This window comes from Catharus ustulatus, chromosome 1, assembly GCF_009819885.2.
Source record: "Catharus ustulatus isolate bCatUst1 chromosome 1, bCatUst1.pri.v2, whole genome shotgun sequence".
Lineage (NCBI taxonomy): Eukaryota > Metazoa > Chordata > Aves > Passeriformes > Turdidae > Catharus > Catharus ustulatus.
In genome coordinates this window covers 43,293,924-43,312,894 of record NC_046221.1, presented here as the reverse complement: position 1 = coordinate 43,312,894, position 18,971 = coordinate 43,293,924, and the positions used below count along the sequence as shown (strand labels likewise).

The 18,971-nt window shown below is 38.4% G+C and overlaps 1 protein-coding gene across 1 annotated transcript in view; it reads right to left on the bottom strand.

Annotated features, from left to right (window-relative positions):
* The window catches only part of CNOT10 (CCR4-NOT transcription complex subunit 10), a 33,548-nt gene extending 14,699 nt beyond the window's left edge, over positions 1 to 18,849 (bottom strand). The window contains exons 1-11 of the mRNA XM_033065718.2: positions 18,650 to 18,849; positions 13,034 to 13,125; positions 10,234 to 10,395; positions 9,590 to 9,740; positions 8,444 to 8,589; positions 7,472 to 7,558; positions 6,674 to 6,757; positions 5,821 to 5,938; positions 4,815 to 4,964; positions 3,043 to 3,245; positions 337 to 458 (exon numbers count right to left, since the gene is read on the bottom strand). Of these exons, the coding sequence (XP_032921609.1) occupies positions 337 to 458; positions 3,043 to 3,245; positions 4,815 to 4,964; positions 5,821 to 5,938; positions 6,674 to 6,757; positions 7,472 to 7,558; positions 8,444 to 8,589; positions 9,590 to 9,740; positions 10,234 to 10,395; positions 13,034 to 13,125; positions 18,650 to 18,671 (1,337 nt within the window). The 5' untranslated portion in view covers positions 18,672 to 18,849. The remainder of the gene's footprint in view (positions 1 to 336; positions 459 to 3,042; positions 3,246 to 4,814; positions 4,965 to 5,820; positions 5,939 to 6,673; positions 6,758 to 7,471; positions 7,559 to 8,443; positions 8,590 to 9,589; positions 9,741 to 10,233; positions 10,396 to 13,033; positions 13,126 to 18,649) is intronic.
* Between the last annotated feature and the right edge of the window lie 122 nt (positions 18,850 to 18,971).

The following is an 18,971-nucleotide window of genomic DNA, read 5'->3' as shown; positions in this document are numbered from 1 at the left end:
TGCATTTTTCTAAAGTGGATTACTGAAAATACATATATATATTAAATGAGAAAAAGAGGACAGATTTAGCTATCTGAAAATAAAAATTCCAGAGGAATAGATTTTAAGATATAATGCTCGTCTCACTTACAATAAACACAGTTAAGCCCTCTGCTGGCTATCACAGAGGAGGCACAAAATTATTTCTAAGACTCATCAAGCATTTTAGTGTGCCTCTCTCTTTACTACATTAATAAACAGTTATTCCACAACAGTTTTTAAATCTCTGATAAACAGATATATATCCTTAACAAAGTTATAAAAAGCAAATAAATAACCCATGGAAAATATACTCACTTATAAACAACATTCTGTATGGACTGGGATGCTAGGACTATCTTACGGTGGTAGCCTTGACCTACTATTGATTGCACAATTCCCTTTTTACTGGGAAGACCTTTAGTCTCTTGTTCTGATGTCTAAAAGGAAAAAGGAAAAAAAAAAAGAGCTTAAATATCAAGGCTATTGAATGAGAGCTTGACAAAATAAGTGAAGGTTGAAAGAAGACCTTGAACCCTGCTAAAATATAAGAATAACGGATAAAGTTTTATATCTAAAGTACAATGAAGGATCAGGCACCTTCTATTGTCTTTGTGCTGCAGAGGGGTTTTACTGCACACAGTATAAGCACAGATTAGTTCTGACAGCCTGTCTGATAGCCTACTGACCTAGTTTCTCCTCTGTTTTGAAAGCAAAAGAACAATGAACCAAGTCACATTAAAAGAACTGACAGGGTATCTAAAAAGAAATAATTTGATCTGCCAAATAACATTCAGACTTGGCACTGTAATGCTTGCCATCTTCTCTCTCTGCTTGCACAGCACTCAAAACTCTTTGGAAAAGCTGCTCCAAAACTGTTCCATGGGGAGCACAAAGCTGAACAACAACATATGCAAAGGTACATTACATTAAATTGTTTAATGGATTGTTGAGTATGCAGACACAATCTGGGGGTCAAATGAACTTAAAGTACCCTAATTGTCAGTCCCAAGAATTATCTCTACACTGGTATTTATCTGTTTTACTTCATTGGTAAGTTTAGTGAGTGATGAAGAGTTGCAGTTTTGAGAAAAAACTTATTGTAAATATGGACTTTCAACAGTTTTCACTTTTCAAAAAAAATACTGTAAAAATCTTGACATTCTTGTAAGAATCTATCGTAAAAATATTGACATAGTAGCATTTACTGCCAAATAAAAAAAATGCATGAACTGAGTTTGGATATGAAGCACGTATTTCAAAAAAGGTGTTTGAAATGCAGGTGTTTAAAGGGGAATCTTCTTCCATATATATTTTATAAACTAAAATACTAAAGTGGGTGAAAATTAGCTTCAGTGAAATTGCCTTTCCGCATGGTGTTCAGAGCATAAATATGAATCCATGCTTAGATATAAAGGGATATTACTGCAAATTGAGTTACAAGGTCAAATTAAATATATTACTGACTTCAGGGCCTCACTTGTCATGTTGCAAATCTAACAATTTAAAGACACTTTCTCCTTGCCTTTAATATTAATAGCATCCAAAGTCAATTTTTTTTAAAGATTACAAATTTAGGGAATGACAAGTTGTTTTTTTGAGATGAATTCAAGCTCTCTGGTACACCACACATCATCATAACCGTACAGGAAAAAAAGCCTCAGGAACCTGACATAATCTACTACTTTGGCTAGTCTGCAGTAAATAGGGAAGTGCCCCCAGGGATCAGTATTTCCCTTTTCCAGACTGCTAAACACTGTCCTTGTAAATGGAATACCAGCTTTGGATTTTTGCCACAAGACCTAAGCCAATCCATTCTCACACTCAGCTTTTCACTAGAAATGATCAGATGTGTCTTCTTTATCTGTGTGACTTGTACCCAGTAAGACTGATATAGAAAGTTGCCAAATTAGTATGAAGAAAGCTGTTCTTCCTGCATTTGCTGTGCTTTATAAAACTCAGGCAATCTGACAACAAGTAGCACATACAGAATCAGTCAGTACAGTTTTGACCCAATACTCTTGAAACTTCAGTATAAATAAAATATAAATCAGTATACAAGCAAACCTCTGCTATAAAGATGTATCTTTCTTAAGTTCTCTGAAGTAGAAATACCAAAATATTGAGTACTATTCAAATTCCCAAGGGAAAAGTTATTAATTTTGTATCTGGATAGTGTGCAGCAAATAAATGCACAGATGCAGAAAAACTCTGAGAGTAAAAACAGAGTTCAGGGGTGCAGGGAAAATAAGAGTGAATATTGCTATTTGCTCAATTCATCCCACACATCCTGTGTAAGGACTGAAATGGTCACACTGTGAGAATAACTGTATAGGATCATGCACTTACAGATTAAATCATCACTCCCCCACACTTAAGGGGTGAATTAAAGTTTCACAGGGAATCAAGTACAGTGTATCTTAATTTCACAGACATACTATTTAGGTGCAGTTTTTTTCTTCTAAGAGCAAACGATACTGTCCTCAGCCCTCTGAATTTTATCATATGGGTTTATCCTAAACATACATGGATCAACAGGCTGAAGACAAGATGTCTCAGAGGATATGCAACACGCCTGCCATCAGCAGGTTTCCACCAACTTTTCCAGGAGAAAAAGGTGAAGACTTAGCAATCAGAGATTCAGTTTCCCAGCAGATGTGATCCCAACAGCTTCAGGATGAAGAAGGCTGACCTCTGCTTCCTCAGCTCTGTCACTTTCAGGCTACCCACACTACAAAGTCTCACCCTGCTTAATCTCTAGTGGACAAGAGTGACGAAACAATCAAACTCCAGATAAGCTTTAGTTGCATGAAGAGAAAAAGACCACATCCAAAGAGCTCCCTTCACCTGTTGCAGCTCCAGACTAAAAAGATAAAAATACATACACACAAGAAATAATTTATCTGGATTTACAGAGGTGTTACAACATCAGGCCTTCAAAATACACAGCTTAACTCTAGGTATTAGTTCTACCTTTTTGTAACCACGTGCCATTCTTTAGAAGAATTTTCCAAAGCTACTTACCCCTTTATTGGCAGCAATGCAGCACTCTGCTATTCTGAGCCACAGACGAGGGTTTGAGTGATAAACCTGGACTGCCTCAATCAGGCATTCAAAGGCAGCTAAGGGCCTCCCAATATGCAAGAGCTGAATTCCACAGTTATAGAGCAACTCATATCTTTTGTTAGTCAGTAGTGTACACATGGGTCTCCCTGAAAATTTTTTACCTGCAGAAAAGAATTACATCATATTGGATGTGCAGCTCAAGAAAGCACAAAACTCTAAGGGGAAGAGGGAAGCTGTGAGAAACACCCCAAAGCTACCAAAACCCCCTCTTCTCATTCTGAAATCCATTAGCCTCCCTCTGTAAATTTCTTTCATACCAAAACTGAATTCAAAGACAAATTAATTGCATTCTTAACAAAGATTAAAGTACATTAAATGCTAACCTCACATGTTCCTTATCACACAAGCTAAATGTTATGCGATAATACCGAATCCCAGATTTGTGAGAATACACATCTACACACAGTCCAGAGAAGACAGATTCCAAAAAAAACCACTTTGCTGTTAACAAGCATAAAACCCTTTCTGTTTTCACATTAATACCTAAGGCTGCACTTAGGTCCAGGGGAGAAATATGAAAAACAATAAAATGCCTCATAATATTTTAAAGAAAACAAGAAAGGAAAACAATTATAACTTCATCATGAAATGATGAAGACTGAGTGATGAGGTCCTCTATAGTCAGATAGTAGAGGTCTCACATTCACAAGCCCTGGTCCTGCTCTCTGGGACAACATAGAAGGGTATAAACAATCCAGGAGATTCCCAGAATGTGTTTATGATAACTTCCTTCTCCAAATGTTGAAGAAGCCAGTGAGGACAGGTCCTATACGGGACCTCGCTCTCACCAACAAGGAGGGGCTGGCTGGGACTATGAAATAGTGGAGTTAAAGATCCTTAGGACAGCAAGAAGTATGCACAGTAAGCTCACTGCACTGGACTTCATGCGAGTATACTTCAGGAGTCTGATCGGTACAGTATCATGGGATAAAGCCCTAAATGGAAGAGGAGCCCAAGAAAACTGATTAATATTTAAGGATCACCTCTCCCAAGCTCAGGAGTGATGCGTCCCAACAAAGAAGTCAGGCAAAAATGCCAGGAGGCCTCCTGAACAAACTCAAATACAAAAATAAAGCCAACAAAGGGTGGCAGCAAGCATCAGTAACCTGGGAGGAATACACAGAAACTGAGCAACCACAGATCAGGTTGGAAAGCTCAAGCCCTGACAGGATTAAATCTGACCAAGGACATTAAGGGCAACAACAAAATCTTCTACAGGTATGTTGGTGATAAAAGGAAGACTAGGCAAAGTGTGAGCCCCCTCCACAAGGAAACAGGAAACCTGGTTAGTCAGAATCTGGAGAAGGCATCCTTCATGCCCTATACATTGGCAGTAGGACTATAAATAACCTATGCACAATAGGTCACAAAATCTTTTTTTTTTCTCATACCTCCCTAACTGATGGACAAAGTCTATAAAAGAGAGAGACGTAATTGTCCCAGTATCATAGTACATCAAGAAAAACAAAAATATAAAGAACATATTTCATCATCATCATGTATTTCTGGCAACAGTAACTATATTCTTATATCAGCTTATCAACAAAATTCTCACCCCTCTTACCCTGACCTCCAGAAAGAGAGGGAAGAGGAATTTTGCTGATAATTACTCAAACCATCTGCTCTCTTCTTCCTAGATTTGCCAACCTCTCTTCCACCATCTTGCTTACCGGGATCCGAGCTGCCTGTTCCCAGCTGTGCACATGCATTATCATTTTCTTGCAAGGCTTTTTTAAAGTAAAAAATTCCTAAATTGTGCTTTCCCATTGCAAAGTGGATGCAGCCAAGATTGTTCCAGAACATACACCTTAAGCATTCACCTGACAGAACAACAAAAGATTATTTTCAGAAAGTGAAAGTTGTTGCTAAGCCCATGAAATGCTCCAACCACTTTCTCATGGGTCAGCATATCATGGCAGTCTATTAAACACGTTTTTCAGTAAGATGTTCATGGATGATGGTGTTATACCTAATATGGTGTACATATATATTTATGCCAACCTAAGCATACAAGAAGGAAATGCATTCTTCTTCCTAAATATATGTTCAGGTAACTCTGTGAGAGGTTATTTTTAAATAATAAAGGACAAAAAATTAAACTTTTCACTTATCTGTTGGTGACTAAAGTTTTGCAGGGTTAACACGGATAATAAAGACAAAAGAAAAGAAACCCACCCTGAAAATCCAAATAAGCACACCATTAGCAAATTAAACAGACATTATTTTAGTCATAGCCTAGGAATATTACTAAGTAAACATTATTCCATGCAAAAAAGCTAATGCAAAAAATTATGTGACGATAGAGTTTTTTAAAAAAATTAAATCTTAAAGAGAACTTTAAGCATAAAAGCTGTCAGAGGTGCCTCAATTCTAGATCTAGTAAGCTGCCTTTTGTTTCATTTAAGAGACTGAATTATGAGCCTTGCAAATATAACACAGCTTCATAAATCCATTTTCATGGACAATCACAGTCTTCTGTAGAAGAACATTCAATGAAAATCATCATGGTGTTATGTGAAAGTGTACAAGAAGATGAATCGCACCCAGCATATAAACCCATGACTTTCAGGGCTGACACTGTTAAGTAATCATTAATATCCTTAAAATTGATATCAACAAGTAGTCCTTTTATACTAGACATTGAAGTACCTGCAGGATGAAAGTCTTTTATTTTACCTGTTTTCATGAAGCCTGGATGTTCAGCAATGTTGGCGCTGTTTAAAAGTTTGACAGCTTTACGGTAATTGCCTCTCAAATACTCAAAATTGCTCTTAAGAAAGAGAGAAGGAGCTGACTGTGAAGGAGAAAACAAGTTATCTCTTGGTTGATGATTTCTACTACTAGTGTTACATCACTTCACAAACTTGCCTCTGCTGCCATTTAAAAATAAATGAGTTTAGGCCATAAATACTTTCAAGAACTCGGTCATGAACTTTTAGAGAACCCCATCATGGAAATGGCTAAGGGCAGAGGATCTCTAACCTGTCCTCTAATATCTTCCTCCCCACACTTCCCCTCCCTGCAGAGCTCCTTGTAGGCTGTAATCTTCCTGGTCTGCCAACAGAGACCTCATGATCCAGAAGGTTTTCTGTTAAACGCTTTCCAGCAAGACATAAGCCACCAAAAATATCAATATAAAGGAAAAAACCAAACAAAAAATGCCCACATATCCCAGAATTATTCTTTTTTGAACTGTTGCCTCTTACATCAAAGTTTGCAATATGCATAACATCTATATTAAACTAAAACTTATTTCATTTCAATTATAAAGAATGCTGAATCTGTTTATTATATAGTGTTTCCTTGTAATTTTGGCACCACAAAGCATATTTTTTAGCAACTGAAAACAGCACAACTAAGAAAATTCTACATTAATTACATATGCAAAGAGATGACAAACCCGACTACATAAAAATTACTTCAAACATCCACCCTCAATAAAATTTTTTCGTAAAGAACATTAACAAATTCAGTTTTAAGATAGAAAACACATCTAGATTTGAAAAACAACAGTATTAAGAATACTTACATTTCCAGCTGTGTTCATAACAGACTTGATCTCCCTTTTGCATGCTTTTAATGACTTCATCTGGATATAGGCCCTCACCTTATACTGTTAAAAATAATAATTGTTAAATAATATACAATAATTTCTGCAGATTTGCAAGACAAACTGTATCTACATATTTACTGCAAAATATTTTGTGCACATCTTTAAAATAGGTAGCAAAAAGTTATTCAAAAAGTCTTTACAAAAAATAAATTCTATTCAGACTTTAAACACCACATTTAGAGAGTTTGTATTTACAATAAGCAGATGAACATTTTGTTCAATGGCCAACAGTTGCTCTGTATTCAAACACAGATGTGAGCACTTAAAATGACAAACTAATTAAAATAATCTAACATATTAATCCCAGTCATTTACCTACTAATCTGAAAACACCAGTAAGTGATTGCTAATAGAGAAGCACTCTGATTCTTCACATATTTTATTTTGCAACAGAACAGCACAGTGAAATAAAACCTCCGCTGATTTAGACTGTTGGAGGTTAAACAGACAAATTCAATGCAGTAAACTGCCATTTAAAGAAATTATTATAACACACAGGGACTGAAATGGTGGTTGTGGGTTGGATGTTACGTCAGTTTCTCCTGTACATGTATCTTACAAAAAGGAAGACTTAGATAAATTCATTGTTTTGTTTTATAGTAAGGAGAGAGAAAGCATCATAATTTGGGTTTAACTAGTTTTGAAGGTGATGACACTCAGATTTAGAAAACCCTTGAAGTAAAGTTCTTGTACAAATAACATGCAGACCCTTACCTGATGTATCTTAGATTTAGCAACTTCTAATAAAGCTCCACTTTCAGCTTTTTGATTCGATGAATCTTTATTGGTATTATTACCTGACTGTCAAACAAAAAAGGAAGCAGTATTGTTAGTCTCCTTTTAAGTTCAGTTGACAGATTCAACTTACAGAAAGTATTTAATAGCAATAATAATACCATTTTGTGTATTTAATATCAAAATATACATATTCCACCAGAAACTAACTTGAGTTTAACAATCAAAATCCACAAACCACACCAGCCTATGAAGAGCTGAATTTTGTACTAACATTAGTGTTACACTATGTTGCCCTGTAGTTAAGATTAATTCTTTTACCTAGAAGGACTACATGCATATTCTAGAGTACCTCTTTAATACTTCCTTCAGTAGAGTTATATACTTAGAGAATATTTTATCTTAAGTGTGACATTCCATCAACAGAAAAACACTGAAATGCCCTCTCTTCACTTTCAAAAAACCACTGATTCTACTGATTTTTCAAAAAAAGCACATGAAAGATTTCATTTGAAAGTGTGCTTCATACTTTCAGCTACTATGTAAAAAAGATACTTAATTCCCCATCCTATGCTACTCAACTGCATTTCCTCTGACATTGATTTCCCTTTCAAACTTAGGGTCTCATATGGTCACAATCAGAGACAAACAATATTTGACCCTAGAGACAACTGTCTTCCCAATGCAAGTCTCTGACTGAAGAAAGACATCTTAGCTCCCTGGAGTAAGAGAAAAGAGTGAAAGAGAGGGAATAAACAGCTGCTGTACACAATTAACTCAGTACTAACATATTTAAGCTGCTGTCCAAAGTTACAGGTGATCTAACATAGTTATTATAATTCAAAAGTCTTATAAGATACTAATTTTGAATTGAGCTAAATTGAATTTTGAATTGAGCTAAAGCATACTTCTGATAAAGATTTAATGGCATTTGTATGATTTTAAGCTTACCTCATTTTTTCCATTCTTGCTATTATTGTTGCCTTGTGAAATCATTTTTTCCAGAACAGCAAGCAGATGCAAGGCTTTCTCAGCTTGGTAAGTTAACAGGTATAAGTCTACAAGCAAGAAGCACACAGCCTGGGCGAACTTCTCTTCTGTGAAAAGCAAAGAAGAAAAAAATTACATATCAATCCCTTGAAACATGGGTGGAAAAAAATATTATAAAGCACCATCTATGCAACATTTTGAGAAAAAAATCAGTATATTACATAAGAAAAAATAATGCGGTCATATCCAACCCACAGCTAAGCACATGCTTAAAAGAAAGCTTGTTCATTCAAAGGGCATCAGCATAAAGGTATAGACTAAAGACAGCTTAACATGTACTTTATGTTCACAGGTTCTGAGAACTGATCTAAGCAGATCAGCACCAAAGATGCAGCATCTAAACAGACAGAGCCATAGCAAGACGTAGAATCCCACAGAACTCAAAAAGATTCTGTACAAACACATCCCTGTTCAGCTGACTTCACGGACTAAGTCACAATTATGCATATCAAAAACTGGGAGGAATTGAAGCAGAAACACAGTAGTATTTACCTAATTTACTGAGACTCACACACATACATCCTTCAGCCTTCTCACTCCTAATATTTAACAAGGATTATGAAATTATTTCATGAAAGTATAGCAATTTCACTACGTAAGATATCACAGCTCATAAAAGTTGCAGACTTTTCAGACTTTTGTATTCAGATATAAGCACATACAATTATGTATTACCTAATGAAGGTATTTGAAAACTAGTGCCCTGAAAAACAGATACCCACCTGTGAAGCTGCATGATGACTCAAAATATTAGATTTAAAATAATTTCATTAGCTTGTACATATTATTTATATAGATACCTTCTCAAGTTGAAAAAAATCCATTTCAGCTTCATAGCACCTGTCTGCTAAAGCTCTCTGACGCACCTTCTCTCAAATTCATCTGCTGTCCTCGATGTAAGGAAAACATATTCTTCATTGCAAAACCCTACCTAATTTCTTAAAACTGTATTAAACAAATTACAAATCACTTGTCTGACAGTGAAAAAGAATTAATTGTCTTTCTGTAGTTCTTGAATGAACAAGATACTTCTTTCTGCCTACATACCAAAAGGCTCTATGAACTGGTACAGTTTCTCCCCAACAGATATAGCTTCAGTATACTGACGCAGATGGTACAGGATAACAGCTTGATTGTAGTACAGCATACTGTTCTCAACATCATCCAAGCCATCCATTTCTTCAACAACAGAGTGAACCTGAAAAAACCCCACTCATGTAATTAAATTTTCAGTACCTATGATTTTAAAGTACCAGGTATTTAAAAAGAAAAACCTCCAAAGCTACGAATTTCTCTTAAGGTAAATTATAACTTACTGTCCTAATAAACTTCACTGTTGTTGCACATTAACACAGCAAAAAAGGCCCATACAATCAAATAGAAAGTTGCCAATTAAGTAGTAAAGTAATATTTTCACTTTTCTATTATTGCACAAACTATTCCTTATTAAGGAACTTCCTATTGAAAGAATATAGCAGGTCCTCCTATTGTTATAATCTCAGACCAATTTCAACAATAGTTAAAAATACAACTAGAAAAACTGTCCTACAAGATTAAATTGACTCAGATGTTTAAAAGTAACAGTAATTTCTTATTTTATTAAATCTATGAGACAAGGGGCAGAAGTTTTACTTCCACTTCACTGAAAGATCCCACCACCATCAACAGTACTCAAAATCAGGTACCATTACCTGGTTTTTCAGCTGGTTAAGGGTTTGTCTCAAATTATCTGTGGTAGTCTGATTACTTTTACAGAACTCTGCAACAGCTGTATTCAAAGTTATTTTGTAGTCATCTTTGTTTATGTCTTGAAGGGTATTTAGGTGCTGTAAACAAGCATCATAGTTTCCAGCCTGTAAATTGCACACATACCAAAAGCACACATTAGAAGATACTGTCTTTCCTTTATCCATACAAGTGAACTAAATGTCTATACAGTTACTTTATTATTTGTGCAGATTAACATGGATGAGAAGCAAGTCTAAATGCTGAAGCCATATCCAAATTTCAAAAATAATTTGGTGGAGTAAGAACAAATTAAGTAGCTGGTTATTATTAACAGATGTTCCCATAAAAACGGTTATTCTCATTTCTCTTATATTAAGTTTCAAGATTTTGTTTCCTCAGTTTTCATAATCTTTCCCCATTTCATGAACACTGAGAAGCTACAGTTACTTACACGAGTTCCAGCCCAAAATTTTATGTTCAGTCTTCAGTTAATCTGAATATATAGTAATTTACAATTTGAACTACAGAAGTTAGCTCAAGAGAGACTGGAAGAAGAAAGTGTCACTTTCCCAGAATAGGTTTAAAAAACATTTTTACAAGCTTTAGCTGTTGGATGGAATATTCAATCACCTAGCTATGCCTAAACAAACTAGGAGCCAAGCATGATGCTCCACTGATGTGTGATTTAATGGAAAAATCCCTTTCTTTGACCACAGGAATAAACAAGATTCAGATTCATGCACCTCTGCCTGCTTTTAGTTTTGGTCTTTTCTGTGTTAGTACAGGAGGACTTCAGTGACATCAAGGAATGAAATAGAACGCCTCACTCTTTCAACTACATTAAGTCTAGATGATGCTTCACTTTCAACTGCTCAATTCCTACACAGGAACAATCACATTCACCTCTTCCATATCAGAGTTTCTTCCAATGTGGTCAGACAGATAAGCAGATGCATTTCCATCTCTGTCAACGGGTCACACCCAAAAGCTGAGCTCTTGAGTACCACCCTACACTTACTCCTCCTTTTCAGATGCTGCTCCACAGAGCTTCTCCTGGACTCCTGAGTAACTTCATATTAAGGGCACAATACAACCAAGAAGAGCTCTGGGGTCCTTCTGCTCTTCCCAGGAAAGTTGTCATTCTGCAGTTTCTTGCCATGAAACCATGCCAGTTCCTTCAGTCTCTCAGGCAGGCACAGTTATACAACGTAGAGATGTAGCAGGACATTGACACATTTTCACAACTACAAGCACCAACAGCATGGATTGCCTTGTGATCAAGTGCAGGAACACAGGAACTTGTAACTCAACTGGCATGCTCTTTATTTGAGACAGTCTTCCAGTGATTCTCTTCCTGTGCTCACACTTGGAGCTTCTCTTTAGTAGGAGCTTTCAGATCACAGCAACAAGGCCTTTAACTGTGGCTGGACTACAAACCTTGAACCTTCAAATGCTCAGCTTATTTTGTGATGTTTTTCATCATCTAACAGTCCTTTATGGCACTCTACTTGATAGGATCTAGAATGTAATACCCAATTTTATAGGAATTCTGTCAAGATTGAAACTGGACACGTAATATGATAAAGTAGCATGCGAAGCAGTTCACAATGCTATACGGAGCTAATCAATAGCAAGAAATTGGCAAACAAAGCATCAAATTCATTCTGCTCACATCTGTTGCCACCTTACTTCATGAATTCAGGGAATTCTTAAAGCTAGAAAAAACTGGATGAGACAAACCAGATTCGCTGGACCAGGATGAAAGTAAAGATGAAATCATTAGCAGATCAAAAGTATTTTAGGCATTTAGATGTGTGGGCAAGGTGGAAAATAAATGACTCTCATGTGTCTTTGGTTCTCAGGATCAAATGCCACTGATTAAAATGCTATTGAAAAAGAGTAATTGAGCTAGACAGCATTGAAGAAGACATCAGTGAACAACACAGTATTAAGAACCAGCTACATCGCTTTATGTAACAAAATGAGTGAAACATAGATGTACTGAGTGAAATATTGAAGCAAGAATCTCAAAATATGACAAATTCTTTCCTGACCTGTTTCACAAATTTAAAACTGAATTTAAAGTAAGGCATTTTGGAGACAGAGATACAATTGAAAGGAAAAGCAATTATACTTCCTGTCACATTACATAAAATTAGGAGACAATACAAAGAAAGAAATAAACTGAAAGACCTGGTACCTGAACTTTAACACAGAAGAAAAAATATCTTCCAAGAAACACAAAACAAGTAGTAGAGAGTAGGTGTTGTACATTCAGAAATATGCTTTAATGCAAAGTGACAGGGCATTATACAACACTTTTTGTGAAAGAATATAGCATGATGCTAAAACATGAAAGTGTTTGTTTCATTGCTGTTTTTTAAATATGAGGTTCCTTTAAACACTAACACACAATTTTTAGCTTGATGTGATTAATTATTTCAAGACATCATGCATTTCCAATGCTGTTGCAGAAGAGAAGTCTGCTTTTTCCAATTAACTGGTCATATAGCTTTTAAGGTTACTAAGTTTTGAGAATCAAGATATTAAAAGTGCTCTTGTTCAAGTCTTGTTCAGTCTTGTTACATCACAGCAGATAGAAAATGAAAATGCATGTGCTGTCTTTATAACACAACTAGCACTACTTTTGAACATCCTCTTAATGCATTTGCAACTGTCTTAAGAAACAGGAAAAACAATTACACATGCCCATTTAGCAGTAATGTGGTAACTTAGAAGTCTCAGAGTTTGATTCTGTCTTACCTGAAAAGCTTGTAATGCACTGCTTGACAATTCCTTTTCCTGATCAGTAATCCCAGAAGTACCTGCTCCTTCATGTTTTTCAGTACCTTGATCTGTAAAGTGGACAGAAGATTACAACAAAGTTTGCAAGTGTGATGACAGCCGTGCAGCTTAAAAACTTTGTTTCTTCTAGTTCTCACGGTCCTCCTGCCAATACAAGTAATTTTCCAGATAACTGTAGCAGCATCCCTACTACACTACCTATATCCCAAGTTACATCTCCTACCACAATATATCAAGTTATTATATACTCCTAGTGAATTCCTTTCCAGAAAATGTAAATTACAGTGCCCAATGAACAACCAAAGTCCTGCAAGCTAACAAGACAACCCATACATTTTAGATTTCTCTTTAAAGCTGCAACCATACACTTGGATTGTCTTATTTTGTTCAAAAGTCAGCAGTGAAGGCCACACATCGTGAAATATGTGCCACAATGAAAATCCACACAAAATCCTGTATAGTGCTTCCTAAACAACAAGCAAGGGATACTCTAGGGTACAACAAAAACCAGAGTAAACACTGGAACTTTCCCACAGCTCCCTATTTTGGAAGAATATCTCCCCAGATAAGAGGTGGAACTTGAACCATTGTTTTTAATAATCACTGACAGATCTAATATATTTTTTAGAAAACCTCTCTGTACTTTTGTATTCTTCAGCATACTCCATCAAATGCTGTCTGGTGATTATATTTCAAGGCACAGGCATATGCTGCCTGTTTACTTTTTCAGCCTCACAACAAATCTTACAGATCTTCCTTGGAATCACCTCTCTTCCAGTGAGCAGGAGCAGTTTATTCTCCATCTTCCTCACATGTTTTTCCCAGAATCTTCACCAGATTCTTCTCTTCTACTATACGCTTTCCCAGACTGAGACAAGAACAACATTCAGCAACTATGACGGTGGCCCCTTTTATATAGCAATGTAATAAGGCTTTAATTGCCTTCAATTTTTTTACATAGAATTCCTAATAATTTGTGTTTCAATCACCATTGAGCATATTTTTCAGAAAGACATCTACTAAATCCTTTTGTCATCATGTAATTAAGAATTCAGTGAAGTTGCATCATAAAGCACAGTACAGACATTCCAAGTTAAAGAAGCTGAAAAAAAACCACTAAGCCCTTCCTTGTGCTTGAGCACAAACTACTGAGAAAAAATAGGACAACCATACAACCACCACACTGGAGAGAGTATTTCTAGTAGCATTCATTAAAGTGCTAGAACATACAAAAATCACTTCAAGTTTTTGAAACAAAGACTTTATAAACCAGCAGTGGTTTCTGTTTCTGCAAAAAGTTTTCTTGAATTTCACAGTGGAAGATCTGCTCTAACACACATTTCAGATTATGTAAGCTTTTTAAACTCAACGTCCACTTTCTTCTTCCTATAATTCAGAGATATAATGTCAAGTCTGCTAATTTTGTTTTCACGTTGAACAAATGAAAACATTTAGCTGTGAGCTCCTCTGCAAAATCCATTCCCCATCAATATATCTGGATCTTTTACCACCGACAATGAAAATGTACAAATATAGGACAAACGACAATTGTAAGGAGCAGCTAAACCTCAGAAGATTCATCAAATAATATCCTCAGTAAGAACCAAACAGATTTAGTAATCTATTAAGTTTGTGCCTGTTGCTTGGATTTGAGCAAGAACTGTAAATATTTGGTTGGGACTTTCATCCTGCATTAAGATGTCAACAAAGCAGAGATATTAAAATCTCAACAAATCTTACACCATCAAGAGTAACCCACTGTCACTTCGACAAAATTCAAGGTTCAGCAATTTCAGTACTCTGGAGAAATGGATCCTCAAGGACCTACACCTGCTATGCATTGATTAACACCACTTGAACTGCCTTCTCCTTCAAAGGAAAGAAAAAAGAGACATTTAGACCACAACAAAGCTCAGAGCATTTCTGATGTGCCAAAAGCTTTCCACAGTGAAAGAGGAAAGGAACAGGAAGTACCTCTGCTTCAACCTAAATATAGCAGAGATCTGATTCCAGCTCTAAACCTTGTGATTATACAGATGAACTGAAAGCTCTCACCCTCTAAGGATCTCCAGAACAGCAGGAAATAACCAAATGCATCTTCCCTCAAACTTTCACACTAACAGTGGCATTATTTGCTTTACTTGCTCAGCATGCCTGTCAGATTGTCCTGGTATAGGTAACCATAGTGCACAGCCTTGAGACTCTAAAGCTTCTGAAGCTGGTAACAATCTGATCAGATTCCTCACATACAGTTTGCCTAGCAGAGAGCCATCAACTTCCCTGGGCATTACTGATTACTGCCTTTGTAAGCAGGTTTGTAAGACAAGCGTCCAAAGGAAATCTGAATTCTGAAGTAAAATGTCTTCAGTGAAGTGACAGATAAACCAAGAGACATTGGTCTAATGTCTGCAATAAAAATTACACTTACATAGCTTGGTTGATGTAATTACTAAGGAAAAACCAGAAAAGGTCTTCAAATTTCACTGTCTCTCTAAGCTTGTTGGTACATTAAAGAACGAAACACAAAACATGAAATCAAACTGGGAACTACTTTAAGCAAAACCAGAGCTGTCTCTGTAATCCAATCAACTGCACCTACTACCACTCAGTAAACAAAGCAGGTTTACAAAACCTGAACTGGAGTCTTATCAAGAAAAAACTAAAATCCAGCTGATGTAGTTCACAGCATAGCTCCTTCCTTTGAAAAAGCACAACAAACCACTTTGGCTACTCTCTACCCTTTTCGTCCAAGCACACCTGAAACTTGTTAAAGACGTAAAAGCCACTCCAGTCTAATGTGATACTGCCATTCTTGTTTAGACTGGGACCTACTGCTTCAGCTGATCTTTGCTATCAGAGATCCCTCCAAGAGGAGTCACCTGAGAGCTGGCTGGCACAAGACACTGAACAGAACCCACCAGTTCCACTGAAGTGGCAGGGGTAGTGGGAAGGGATTGCTCCTGTTCCCTTGGCTGCAAAGGGCTATCCCAGTGCTTGCAAATAAAATTGTTACCTGAAGCATTTGAGAGTGAAAAAGTTAGGAAATTTATTCCCTGGTAAAAGAAACAACATGCCTTGCTCACTTGGGCCCCTGTGACCTTTGGCATTCTTGCAGAAGCACGTGGTGTGGGTAACACACGGCACACCAGTCATCTCCAACATGTTCCCATTGGTACAGCAGCCACAATCATCAGCTAAAATATCCAGAGCAGTGCAGATTCTCTGCTTCACAAGTGAGAGAACTTGATGTATCTCTGTAATTTGTATTTAAATATGGACCTGTTTGTTTAACTTTTCATTTGTCCAATCTTCATGAGTACAGACCAACTCTAAAACTAAAACTTGTGTAAGGTCATGATGGGGGGCAAAAGGGGCAACCTGGAAAAAGATGTAAAAATGAACTGCTCAGATTTTGACCTGAAGGAAGCTGCTGCACTGAGTTCAAAGTTAAAGAATCAGGTCAGGGATTATCTTCCTAATATCGATCCTGGGGCTGAGCAGCAGCAACACTATGTCATGGAGGCTGGTTTGCTCTGTACAAGCAGGAAGCTGCTCCTGCTGGGGAAGGTACATCATGGGGGACAGCATAACTCCAGGAAAACTGGCTTTATGAGAGGAGAACAAGGAAAAGTATGAGACTGCCACCTGAAAAGGAAGATTGCTCTCCTCACAAGTTTGCTGCCAGAATGTCATAAAAGTAACAAGAAGTCACATCTCCCACATATACATACCTGAAGACACCTGAGAGTGACTGCAAAAATTATCCTTCTCATACCTGCTCTCTGTTTCTCCAAGGACTACTGCTCCTTAGCTCTCTTGTTCCTATTCCCAGCAAATTAACATCTGCATGAACTGTGCTGTTGAACACCAGAGCATCTCTGGAAATATTTTCAATTTCCAAATTCTACAGGTAGAGGGATAATCTCTCTTGAACAGGGAGGAATCTATCACACGACTCTTGCTCCAAAAGAATTTTGAAGGGTGTGAAGCCCAGCCAGTGTCCAGCCATTACAACATACCAGTTTGTGACCCCAAGATTCATGTTTTAACTTTTGTATGAAGCCCTTCACTACTAGTATAGGTATAATAGGTTTCTTTGGTGCTGTGCAAAAAAAGCAAACACTTCTCAGTGGAAAGCTACCTGTAGCTCGCTGCTATGAACAAGTGCAGTGTGCAGAACATCTTGCCATAACTCACATCTTTGATTCATTTGGCATATACTTTAAACAAAGTAAAACTGAAAAGTTCCTTCAACACTTCAAAGAACATCAACAAAAAAATATTACAAACTCGATGCCAATTTTTTTTCTTGTAGTTCAGCAGTCACAGTTCTTATAAATAAACATGACAGATTAGTAAACATCACTCAGTATACTTATTTTCCCTGTAATTTTTTTTTTCAAATAGAGGCATTTCATATTTGCTGTACAATGAAAAAAATGCTTAATTTTAAACAATGCTGCTCCCACATAAAAACAATGAGGAAAAAAGGTGACAGGTGACCAGAAACAAGACCTGAAAGAATGCCATGAAGCTGTGTCAGGGAGGTTTAGGCTGGATATTAGGAAAAGCTTCTTCATTCAGAGGGTGTTTGAGCACTAGAATGGGTTCCTCACTTGGCACCAGGCCTGACAGAGTTAAAGAAGTGTTTGGAAAACACAGGCACATGGTGTGATTCTTAGAGAAGTCCTGTGCAGGGCCAGGAACTAGAATTCATTAACTTTTATCGGTCCCTTCTAACACAGGATAACTTCCATTCCACACTTCCATTAAGCAGACTAACACAATTCTATAAGTAAGACTTTCCTCTATATTGCCCTCTTCTCCATCCTCCCACGAGCTGACATCTGACAGAATGGCCTTTCCTACAATGAAGACTTCTTGCATGATGGGGAATTGTACGGGAGATGGACGATCAGCAGTTTATCAGTGCTACACAGCAACTGCATTTGAGATTTACTCTGCCTGTTTAGCAGAACTTGGCTTATTTTTTAGTCTCGGTGATTTCTCTCTGCAGTGTCTTTTCAGGCCCGAGTTCAGTGAGGACACCCTCATGCCCTGAAACCAAAGCAGCACCCCTGAGGGAATCAGACTGAACTCCAGCGATTAAGCAGCACTACAAGAGTTACAACCTCCCTCGTACCTTCGGCATGCCCCAGTTTAACAAATTAACCCAGAAGCTCGACTTCTTTAGGGGTTATGAAGCTCTGGGAGGCACATACACATACACACACACACACAAAACCACCCCCACCACCACCGCCCGCAGTACGTCCATGGGGCCCTTCCCACCGAGCCCTTCTCGGCCAGGAGGGGGCAACAGCTCCGCGCCGCTTGCGGAGGGCACGGAGGGCCCCGTGCGCACACGGCCCCGCCGGTGACCCGCAGGTGTCACAGGGCCCCTCACGGCAGCAGGGCACTACCTCCTCGGCGGAAGGACACGGCACACAGCCGCACAGGCGGACGTTCCTCCCGCCGCCCACCGCCACCCGCGGGGGCGCGCGTCCCTCCGCGCCGGGCGGCGCAGGCCCGGGGCAGGCACGGCGGGGCCGCGGCCGCTCCCTCCGCACTCACCCGCAGCCTTGTCCGCCGCCATCTCCGCCTCGGCCGCAGCTCCGTGCGAGACCGCGCAGCCCAAGTGCGCCGGTAGTTGCCGAGAGTCCCCCGTGCGCTGCGCCACAAGCGCTGCCTGACCACCACCGCCACCAACCGGACGCTGCCCCCAGCACTACTTTGCCGCCGCCGCTGCCCTGCGCGCGCCGGGCCCGCCCCGCCGGTTGCACCGCCCGCCCCGATTCGCCCGCCGCTTCCGGGTTCCCGGCGCGCCCGCGACGTCCGGCCGTTGCCGGGGCACCGCGGATGTGACGCCAGGACGCGGCGGGGGGAGGGAGAGGGG